Below are 12,265 nucleotides of genomic sequence, written 5' to 3' on the forward strand. Positions count from 1 at the left end.
ATGAATATGTGTTCATTCCACCCAGTTAGTGACATATCACAACGTCAGTCCACCTTAGTGTGCACAAGTCTTGGTTGTTCTGTGAAGTCAGAAGTGTCTTCTTCCTTCGGCAATAACCAAAGCACCCCTTACACTCACAATTTAGCTGCTACAGCCGCCATTCCATAGTCACTCAGTAGCCAATGGAGAATATGGTTAGAGGATACAGAAAAGCAATGTCTTTTTCCCTACAGTCAGATGCAGAACAATGACGTTATCCACCAGGACCCTGGCTGATCTGGTTAGATGACATTGTTGACTTACAGGGATATAGCCAAGCGATTCTCCAATTCCCTCTTCTTTCCATAACCATTCAGTAGCTGGGGAATTGGCCCAGGACCTGCTGAGGGTGGAGAGGGGAAATGTATTGTATTTCCTCTTGTGGGACTTTCATAGTATGCCATGTAATACAGAATCTTAATGCTTGGGCATATTACAAGCTTTTAGTAGTCATGATTATTATGTGATGCATTCAAATGTACTACATATTTGCTGTTTAAGATGCCAACCCATATTTATTATATTTTCAGAAACAGAAGACAATTCTTGTCAAAACGAAGGGTGATGTTTATGATTAAAGAAACATAAGGCTGTGATGACACTATGAATGTTTTGTTCTTGCAAAAATCATCCATTTGGAAGTAGCAGTATGCTTAATGATATAGAAGTGTGAAAAGGTTTGGTTGTCACATGATGGCCGAAGGAACATATATGCCGAGTTAAACAAATGTAGGTGGAAAATGGGTATTTCATAATTATATATTGAAATACTTATTATATAAAATGTTTTTTTCTTTCTTTCCTTTTTTTCTCCTTTACAAAATACAAAATCTAAGAACTTTTAACATATTGAAACGTTAGGAAAAAGCTCCTGCCTGCTTCTTCCTTTTTTTGGGTCACATAATTACAATTTTTAATTCTTTGATACTTTAATATGAAAGGTAGCTCACATTCCACATAGGAACATTTTAAATATGTATCTCAGGGGTCCTCATATTGTATTTTGCTGCTGAGTACAGCCTGCCAATGTTTTTTCCCCTGGCCCCGCCCCACTCACATCCCTGCCATTCATGGAGAAATAGGAGGGAGGAGAAAAGGGAGGAAAGGAAGGAAGAGGTGAGAAAGGAGGAAAGGAAGAAACAGAAGAGTGAAGGTAAGAAGGAAGGAAAGAGGGAAGAAAAAAGGGAGGAAATGAAGGAAAGAAAAACAGAAGGAAGGCAAGAGGAAAGGAGGGAATGAAGGAAAGGAGGAGAAAGAAAGGAGAAATGGGAAAATGGAGGAAAGGAAAAAAGTGAGGGAAGAGAGAGGGAAGAAGGAAAGAAAGAAAGAAAGAAAGAAAGAAAGAAAGGGAAGGTAGAAAAAAGAGTGGGAAGGAAGAAAAAAAGAAAAAGAAAGGTAAATCGGAAGTGGAAGGAATTCAGCATTCAGAAAGCGTGGCGTAGTGATTTGAACCTCAGACTGTGGCCTCAGACATTAGCCACTCTCAGCCTCAGGGGAATACATCTTGACCAGAAAACTATGAAAGGGTCACCCTAAGCCAGAAACGACTTGAAGGCACACAAGAACAATCCTAATTAACTTGATGATCTCATCAGCCAAAAACAGGTTCACACTTTCCACTGAAACACTGGTAAGTTTATGTTGGTTAAAATTGTTCTTCATTTTAAATATTCTATTGTTCTTTCATGGTTGTGCACTATAAATAAGATTTGTGCAGTGTCCATAGGAATTCGTTCATTTTTTTTTCAAACTATAGTTGGGGCCCCCACAGTCTGGGCAACCATGAACCGATCCTCCGCTTTAAAAGTTTGAGGACCCCCGATGTATCGTATTCACTTCCTAAAGATTTGTTTGTTTTTTAAGCACATGGCTCAAAACCCTTCTATTATATTTGCAGTATATTCTTTAGCAATCGTTTCACAGTCGTGGCCTGGAAGTCACTCTAAATGTTGCAGTAATTTATTTGTTTGATTTTGAAAATTATAAAAAGAACATTTAAAATTATGCAGTATTACGAAAGTTATCCGGAAAGTAAGGTTATAAGGCACGTAGCTCTCGCAGGAACTTTTCGTGGGAGAAATTGGTATAACTGCTGTGTAGTGGGAAATCAGTGGAAGCGAACGAGCAGTGCCAGTCATCAGTAGCTTATCGACTGGCATTGTGGTGAAGGTTAGAATTGAGCATCCTCATTCTGTTTCCCTCCAAGTGTGACATTTGTGCTGTAATACACTACCTAAATGTTAAGGGCATAAACGTCGCTGCAATTCATCACTCAATCGTTTCAATTTATGGAGAGGACATGATGTCAAGACAGCATGTAGCAAAATCGGTATGGAATTTCAATTGCAGAAGGATGGAAATTCATGATGAAGAGAGAAGTGGACAGCCGTCCGTTGTGACTGATTATGTGGCTGAAAAAGGCGGCAGGAGACTTCTGTGACATAGGCATCAAAAAACCTGTCCCACAGATGACAGAATATATGGAACTGAATAGTGATTATGTGGAAAAATAATGTAGTACCTATGCTACAATCCATGTAAGTTTTATTGACATATATTCATCCTTTGTATTTTAAAAAAATATTGTAACCTTACTTTCCGGATATCCCTTGTACAGCGTGAACTTGTACTTGGAGGGAAACGGAATAAGGTCACTCATCTCTAACCTTCACCACAACGCCAGTCAATGAGCTACTGATGACTGGCACTGCTCGTTTGCTTCCACTGGCTTCCCACTACACAGCAGTGATACCAACTTCTCCCATGAAAATTCCTTGCGAGAGCTACGTGCCTTGTAAACTTACTATCCAGATAACCCTTGTACATAATTATAGTATATAATCAATTGTGCTTTTTCGCTTTTCACCAAAAAATATCAATGGTTCAATTTTTAATGTCAATATGAACTTCTTCTAAAACATGTAAGAATGATTAAAGAAAGAGTACTTTCATAGCTATAGAAACACTTGGATTTTTTTTTATTGAAATAGAACAAATTTTCAGTGATGGACCATTTACAGTAAAATCTTGACAATCAAAACTGAAAATAGAAATTGCACTAACATATCCCTTAGTTATAGATAATTTTACTCAGATTTTACTGTTCATAAAAACACATAATTAGATCCTATCACAATTTCAGGCTCTCCTGATAAGGCAAACCTGATATTTTCTTAACAAAAAGACAATGAATACGTACACTTTCTGATAACTTTCAGCAGATTATAATTTAAAAGGAATTAAAATGACATTAGTATAAGAAACAATTGCACTTTAAAACATCTGAAAAATTAAAAAAGTACACAAAACAAAACCCCACAATTATACATTTGTTTATAATTTTATACACCACTATATGAACTGAGGTTGATTATCTTTAACCTCACATAATAATTTGTCCCATTTAGAAAATGTTAATTATGCCCAACACCTGATAATCTATAGGATAACGTCATTATGACTTATTTTACAACCCCAATGATTTTGACAGGATTTGGGTACAATTACTTCCTTTGGAACAGGACTTCTGTGTACAAGTTACCAAAAAAGAAAATATGAGAGAGAGAGATCGAGAGAGAGAGATCATATTATATATAGTGGTTGGATCAGTTTTAAAAGTGTTGGAAGTCATTCCGTGTTGGTTTTCCATTTTACAATTTCCATAACATGTTTCGTAAGAAAGGTTGCAAAACAAAGCTTAAGCAAAGTAACACTTCACTGGTATTTAGTGCAAATTTTCAAGTTGATTTTTACATGAAATGACCAATGTTGAAAATATCGTATAAATGTTTCCTAACAAATATTGTACAACATTCCAGCTCTGATCGAGACACAGATCTACACTGCCTTATAACCCAGGATCTGATCCCAGATAATCTGGCAGTGTAGACTCATATAATCCAGTTCAAAGGAAATAATCTGGGATCAGATCCTGGGATATAGGGCAGTGTAGATCCACAGCCTATGTGGAAATGCCTTCCCCTTAAACACACAAAAGTGTGCTGCATAGGCCCCTACATCCAGCATCGGGAGTACCTCTGCATAGACAGAACAGTGTGCGGTGTAAATAATACTGTTGCCTTAGGCCCCTTTTACTTTTACACTGCCATATAATCCAGATTATCTAAGTAGATAATCCACTTTGAACTAAATTATCTGAGTCTACATTGCCATATAATCCAATTCTAAGCAGATAATCTGGATTTTATATGGCAGTGTAGAAGGGACCCTAGATGCACTGACCAATTGTTCAGACAGAAGGAAGCATGAGCAGATTCTTCTAATGGAGAATCCAAGTGTCCCTTGCTGTCTAAGAAGTGAGTAGAGCAGTCAATGCTGATGGTACGCCTGGCAATGAATGAACCGAGAAACGCTGCTCTGCCAGCAAGGAATGGCCAGCCTTTTGATCAGGGCCTCTGGATAACACTTCCCGTACACTAGATACCTCATGCTTGAAAACACTTTGCTTCTGAAGCTTTAGAACTATTTATTTACTAACTATATATTCTGTGCTAACAGTGTGCCTAGAATTCTGTTGGAATCCTTATTTTCCCCTTTCAGCATGCAAATAGTGCCTATGCCCCCCCCCCTAATATTTCTTTCATCCCTATCTACTTCCAGATCCCCTCCCCCTTCTCCCAACCCTACTTTCCCATGCCAGAACAACCTTGGAAATGGATTTTGAGGGAATTGAAAGTTATAATTACAGTTTATGCGATTGCAGATTTAAATGTGGGTTTAAAAAATGTTTTTAAACATCTTTCATCCCACCAGCAAAATGTTTCTGCACCAGTCAGAGCAAATCAGAATTTGCTTTAATTATATCCTCTACTAAGTGCCCTTTTTGTCCCGGTAACTCCTTCTGGAGTAAATGGATGAATTTCTAAGATAATGGAATGCCTTCCTGCTTCACCTTGGCCTCGGTGATGAGAAGGTGCTTGCATTTTTCAAGTTCCTAGAGGTTGGCAATGTGGAAAACAGTTACCATACATTAATATCGCCATCAAACACAGTTCTTAAAAAGGGCCATACTGTTTCTCTGGAGCGGAATGATATAAAATAGACTATTATTCAGCAGTTAACCACATCAGCCCATTCTCAGTTCTCATAAAGACCTGAGAACAGTTTCCCCTTGCATTAATAATCCTGCCTGAAAGTAATGAACCTTTGGGGATACCAATGGGTTGGATTTATAGATGAAATTAAATTGTAACATTAAGAGCCCAGTAGCCATAAGACCAATCCTATGTAGACTGAATTGACTATCCGCTCTGCAGATACACACAAACACAACTGATCTATTCTTTGTTTTGTAGCACGATGCTTGTTCATTAATGGCATCTGCTGACTTGTCCTTTTAGATACTTTGGAGCAGAACTGATGTTCTCATACTCTTGGATGAGGGACAGAGTTCTCCCCTCGCTCGGACTAAAGCAATGCGATAATATGAGCGTTTACTGTTTGACAAAGCAAAACACAAGTCTGCCTCTTATGATGAATAGTTAGACGATTTCCTTTACAGCGTAACACACAAACCAGTTAAAACTGAAATCCGTTTAAGCCAGTTTAGACCAACTATTACAGCCCGAATTCATTGTATTGTTGACCTTTCCCACAATTGTCGAGTAGGAAGCTGTTTTGAGAGTTACCATGAAAACATGTCACTACTATCTCCATACTATAGAAAAATCAAAGGGCAGCAAGACGTCACTGCAAAGAAATTACACGTATCCCTGCAATGTAACTTTTTCTGTAATCTGAAGCATGATCTAATACTTTTATCAGTACATCAATACGAAGGAACTAACAACTACGTTGTTTTGAAACATGCCATGAACAAAAGTGCCATCGTGATTGTTTTTGCCAGCGATAACATGCAGATCTGCCAGGCACAGTAGCTAAAGACTAAGGTGCTAATGAAATACAGATAAAATTATGACTTTCCTGAGAATATTCAGTGTAAGGTCCACAAGAACAAAGCGAGAATAGTCTAGCCCCTTCTGATCCCCAAATTATTTCCCCTAAATCTGCTGTATTGTAGACTCTTGTGTTAATCTTTAGAGTCCCCAACATGCCACCTTGTAGGTATTGAAAAGGTTGCTTAACTAAGGGGGGACGGGACTTTGTATGTTATGTAAATTGAGCATAATATGAAATGTTATGTAAATTAAATATAATATGAATGATGTGGGCTGGCTTTAACATGGGTTTTCAATACTCCATTGCAGTTGTTTCTCTCTCTCTGCGTGGTGCTCCCCATTACCGGAAGAGAAAGGCTTATATGGTGTGTTACCAGATATTATCACAGTAGCCTGTATCGGCATACTGCGCACGGGAAAATGTTATAACGTGTTTCTGCAGGTAATGGTTTGAAGGATCATAAATAGAAAGATAGCATGGAAATGCTCATTTGACAAAACCCCAGTTTTAGCGAATTAACTAAGCTGATATATTTAAATACTTCCTGATAGAAGCTACTGATAAAAAGCGATGTTTATCACACAAAAAAAATCTCAATTTTTAAAAAACATTGAATTTGTGAAAACACTTACAGGCAAATGAGCCTGCTCTCGGCTCCAAGCACTTGGAGAAATCCTTGTCCTGCGACGTCTTTACAGCAGGACCAGACACACTGGTACTTTCGTCAGTGACAAATGACACTCAAAAGAATTCAAAGTTGTCATCTCTACATTAGTTGCAACATGAATAAAAGATGATCACTGGATATTCTGTTTACTACTAAGACAGGAGTTGGTCTTTCCATATCCTGCACCTGAGTAGATTCTCAAAATTTTCCACAAAACGGTATTACATTCTCAATTGAAAAGTGGAAGCAACATGCAGCTTACATTCATTTGAAGCATTTAAATGGCTGGAATCTCTGCTTATCCAAAAACGGCAAAAAGAAACAAACCACTGGAACCAAAAATTGAGGGCCAATGGAGGAACAGTTTCTTAAAAATTATTTGAACCTAAAATGCAACTTTTAACAACTGTACTTTTGAGAGAGACTAAAAACCTGAGCCTCGTGCCAACATCTCTCTTCCATAGTACTCAAATTCTCAAAGTGATGCATCTATTACGTAGATGAAATTTGCAATGAGCAAATGGTACACAGTTCAAAGTGTCCTTCATTCTCCAGGAGAATGTTGTTCCATTGGTTCTGTCATGTGAAAACATTAACGAAAAGGATAGAGCAAATAACAACAGAAAGAGCAAACCCTGCGTTATTTACTTAATGATCTGTGGACAGTCACTCCAGGCCTTTGCTTTCCTCTTGGCCAAGGCCAGCCAGGCAGGCTCTGTTGACACCGGATTGGCATCAGCGGAGGAGAACCTCTTTGTGACTTCTTTCGCCAAGGGAGAGGATGGAAGCGAATTCGAGATCTCCACTGTTCAGGAGAAAAAGGAGAGATCCGTTACTGTACAATGAGATTTTAGAAACCCGCCCTGTGCAAGAGCGAGACATTCTTCTAAATGTGCACAGTCCTTTTAATGACATTCTAATACATTAGAAAAGCAAAGAGGTTGGAGAGAACTGCCTGCTCAACAAAAATCCAAAGGACTGCGCCCAGACATAGTGTGCATAGGGCAAAGGAAACATAGTTTGAGAGCAATCCTTGTGATTCTTTTTCTTTTATACTTTGCAACAGAGAGAGTTCTAGAGAGCATGCCTTCCTTTTGTTTCACTTCCCTGTTCATTCCTCAGGAGCTATATATTCACACGTAAGAATCGGCTTTAGGGGCTCTTCTACAAAATATGGGTACCTTCTTTTGTCTATTCCACTTCCCTTTCTGAAACAATAAATGTACTTCTAAGTATTACGAGAGTATCCTGAGTACAATGTTCCCTCGTTACTTCGTGGTTCACTTACTGCGGACTCGCTATTTCACTGTATATATATAAATTTAAGTAGCAAGGGAAACTGTAGCGAGAAGGAAAGAAGAGCCGCCCCCTTGCTCTCTTTACCTTGCTCTTCCTCCTCATCGCTGCCTGGGCCTCATGCCACAGCTTGGGCCCCGTGACACCACCGCCGCCTCCTCAATTGAAGGGCCCAAGCAGTGGCAAAATGCCCAGGCGGCGACAAGGAGGAGGAAGAGGAAGGTAAAGAGGGCGAGGGACAGTCTTCTTCCTTCCTCGCCCTCTTTATCTTCCTCTTCCTGCTCCTCGTCGCTGCTGGGCCCTCTTGCTGCCGAATGGGTCCCGCGACACCTTTGCTGCCTCAATCGCAGCGGCAAGAGGCCCAGGCGGTGACGAGGAGGAAGAGGAAGGTAAAGAGGCCAAGGGGGCGGCCTTCTTCCTTCCTTGCCTTCTTTACCTTCCTCTTCCTGCTCCTCGTCGCTGCCGGGCCCTCTTGCTGCCGATCGGGCCCCGCAACACCTTTGCCGCCTCCTCAATCGTAGGGCCCAAGCAGCGGCAAGAAGCCCAGGCAGTGACAAGGAGGAGGATGAGAAAGGTAAAGAGGGTGAGGAGGGAAGGGGGGGGTATCCCTACTTCATGGTTTTTCACTTATTGCAGGTGGTCCTGGAACATAACCCCTGCGATAAGTGAAGGAACACTACTTCTCTCCCATTTTCTACCACAAGCTCATATTGTGCTGGCTATGCTGCACTCTGCTTGATATAGATTGATACCAAATATTCCTACACCGATGTGCACATAACATTGGCCCCAATGTGCAAGGCCCAGGAGAGGGTCACTGCTGCTGCTGTGTGTTGGTGGTGAAGGGAGAACTAGACAGTGAAGATGCACCTGGTCTGAGCTCTGAGTAGAAGGAAAAGGCAATTTCCTCTCTGAGTGCACCCTTGTGCCTTCCTCCTCCAAACCAAGACAGATGCTTTCAAATAAATATCTGAACTGCTCCCCCTCCCCACTAGTAAGCAGCCGTTGGAGCCCCTTGCAGGGTGGAGAGCACAGCACTGTGTGGGCAGAGCATTAAGCTCTAGCTGCTTAATGTAAGAGATCAACTCATGACTCCAGTCCAATAAGGACAAAGTAATTAAGACAGCAAAATTGCATGTCTGGATTACTCCCACTTCTAACCTGAAAAATTGTTATCAAGGGAATAGAGTGGGTAGAACCCCCCTCCAGTTAGAAATCCAAATTGTGCATTCAATTCTCTTCAGCCGTGCCCTGGGAAAAGCTCTTCAAACCTTGCTCAAAAGAGGACAAACACAGAAACTTTACCTCTGCCTCTTGAGATAGGAGAAAAGGGTTGATTAAAGATCATGAATTTAAAAACAGTACTATGTTGTACAATAAGAGCCCCATAGCTACAGAACCCATATTTGCTGTTTCACTCACACAGGGGAAAATTGGTCTCTTAAGTAATTTGACAGATCTTCCAGGTAATGCTGTGTGTATGCTCCCCTAGAACAATGGTTCTCAACCTGTGGGTCCCCAGATGTTTTGGCCTTCAACACCCAGAAATCCTAACAGCTGGTAAACTGGCTGGGATTTCCGAGAGTTGTAGACCAAAACACCTGGGGACCCATAGGATAAGAACCACTGCTCTAGAAGTTACCACAGAGTTATATGGTAGTGAGTCTACACTACCATATAATACAGTTCAAAGCAGGTAATCTGGATTTTATAGAAGGGGCCTAAGACAGCGGTTCTCAAAGGGTGTTCCGTGGAGCTCTTACAGCTGAAAAAGTTTGAGGACCTGTGCTCTAAGGCATGCTGTCACCAAAACTCAGGTAGAGTAATAGTGTTCAGTCATATCCATGGATTCAAATAACTAGTTTTATGGGAATGTATCCACAAAGATAGGGAGTGTAAGGCCCCTTCGATATTGCCCTATATCCCAAGATCTGATCCCAGATTATCTGCTTTAAATTGAGTTATATGAGTCTCTACTGCCAGATAATGTGAGATAAGAAGATACCTTATATACTCAAGTATAAGCCGACCTGAATATAAGGTGAGGCACCTAATTTTACCACAAAAATCTGGGAAAACTTATTGACTCAAGTATAAGCCGAGGGTGGGAAATGCAGCAGCTACTGGCAAATTTCCAAATAAAAATAGATACCAATAAAATTACATTAATTGAGGCATTGTTGGATATGTTTTTGAATCTATATAAATAAAAATGTAATGTTTGTTTGTGGGATTAACACAACTCAAAAACTACTGGACATATTGACACCAGATTTGGACAAAATACACCTATCAGGCCAACAAGTGACCATCACTCATAAAAACACTGAAAAACACTGCAGAAGGGACTTAAAAAGCCAAAAAATCAAAAAGATGCTACAGTGCATGCGCAAAAAAGGCTCCCCCTGGCAAACACAACACACGATTGCATACCCACACTCTCTTCTGGACTACAGCTCCTAGCATCCCCTAGACCAGGCCCTTTAGGAGAGGAGGATGATCCAAATCCACTGCTTCCAAGCTACAAGCTTTCTTCTCTTTGGATTTCTTTGGGAGCATCCCAATACTTACATATTTCCAATTCCTATTCCTGGACTGCAACTCCCAGCAATCTTCCAAATAGATAGATTAGACAGAGATAGGTAGGAAGGTAAATAGATCCATCAGGAGGACTGCTGGGAGTTGCAGTCCAAGAATAGGTAGAGAAGGAAGAAAGGGGAGAAAGAAGAAGGGAAAGAAAAAAGGGGGGGGGGAGGAAAGAGAAAGAGAAAGAAAGAAAGAAAAAGGAAGGAAAGAGGGAGGGAAGTAGAGAAAGAAGAGAAAGAGGGAGGAAAGGTTGGCCACAGCAACACCTGGCTGGTACAGCTAGTATTTTCATAAAACTGTAATTTAAGGTAAGATTGTCCAACTCTGACTAAATCATTATTCTAACCTTCTTCAATGTAAATGTGCATACATATCCTTCCAATAATCACCATAGTTTATTTTAACTATACATTTTGGGAGAAATGCTGTGGGTATATGAATAAAGTGAGAAAGATTGGCGCTGAGAGAGGAGAGGACGATGCATGCTGTGCGAGAGAGGAGTGAAAGGTGCGTGCTGTGAAAGAGAGGAGGAGAGCTGGGTTACTGTGTAGAGTGGTAAAGATCCTGGCAGGAAGGGATGGGACTGAAAGAAGCCCTCCTTTTAGCCCCATGCCTTCCTGCCAGGACTCTCACCCGAGTATAAGCTGAGTGGGGCATTTTCAGCCTAAAAAAAGGGTCGAAAAACTAATCTTATACTCTGTATATACAGTAATCTGAGATCAGATCCTATGATATAGTAGCAGTGTGGAAGGCACTTGACTGGATACTTTTTTTGCACTGAAAGCATTTTTTGTATTATTTTAATTGTCTCTAAGAAACAATGCAGTAGGATTCAGGCCAATGGCAATGGGGTGAGGATATCTTTCCAGTACGTCCTCTACATGATGTCAAAAATCTGCATTAAAAACTGCAGCAAGAGCAGGTATTTAGGGGAAAGAGGTAGGTTCTTATGAAAGTCAGTGGAATCAATCAGAAATACATCACAGAACTCTTGGTTAGAGATTGCTTCCAAATTGGGTCAGAATTACTTAACTCAGAGCCCTTCCAGACAGGTCCTATATCCCAGGATCCGATACCAGGTTTTCCACTTTAAACCGCATTATATGAGTCCACACTGCCAGATAATCTGGGTTAAACAGAAAACCTGAGATCAAATCCTGGGATATAGGGCCAGTCTGGAAGGCCCTCAGTAGCCCTATTTTCATAGAATCATAGAATCAAAGAGTAGGAAGAGACCTCATGGGCCTTCCAGTCCAACCCCCTGCCAAGAAGCAGGAATATTGCATTTACATCATCCCTGACAGATGGCCATCCAGCCTCTGTTTAAAAGCTTCCTAAGAAGGAGCCTCCACCACACTCTGGGGCAGAGAGAAAAGAGCTCAATCCTGAAAAAAAAATGCAGCTGATGGTGCTTAATCCATCCCCTCTGCAATTGTTCTTAATTTATGGTTTTCTTATGCGAGTAGGCTATTATGTGGATAAGGCGCACCACTTACCTTCACCCCCCATGCAGCAGTAAATAATATGAACGTAAAGTTTTACTCAGCCCTCCGTCACGTATTACCCTTTTGTGAAATAAAACTAATTCTCTGCACTCTCCTTTTATCACCCGAATTTACTGCTCCTCGATCTGCTAATCAGCCTCTGAACTTTAAAAAGGCACATTTGGAGAGTCACACAAAAGAGGTCATAATTAGGCAGCAAAAGCAAGAGACTTAATGGCTTCAAGGCACTGGAGGGAACAGTGTATTTATTATA

General features: G+C 40.6%; 1 protein-coding gene across 3 annotated transcripts in view; it reads right to left on the reverse strand.

Annotated features, from left to right (window-relative positions):
* Positions 1-3,000: 3,000 nt before the first annotated feature.
* Positions 3,001-12,265, reverse strand: part of CRACD (capping protein inhibiting regulator of actin dynamics) — a 177,412-nt gene continuing 168,147 nt past the window's right edge. For all 3 annotated transcript variants that reach the window (XM_067468757.1, XM_060778544.2, XM_060778545.2), the window contains one exon: positions 3,001-7,430. In XM_067468757.1, coding sequence (XP_067324858.1) covers positions 7,270-7,430 — 161 coding nt within the window. In that variant the 3' untranslated portion in view covers positions 3,001-7,269. The remainder of the gene's footprint in view (positions 7,431-12,265) is intronic.

Source organism: Anolis sagrei, chromosome 5 (genome assembly GCF_037176765.1).
Source record: "Anolis sagrei isolate rAnoSag1 chromosome 5, rAnoSag1.mat, whole genome shotgun sequence".
Taxonomy (NCBI): Eukaryota; Metazoa; Chordata; class Lepidosauria; order Squamata; family Dactyloidae; genus Anolis; species Anolis sagrei.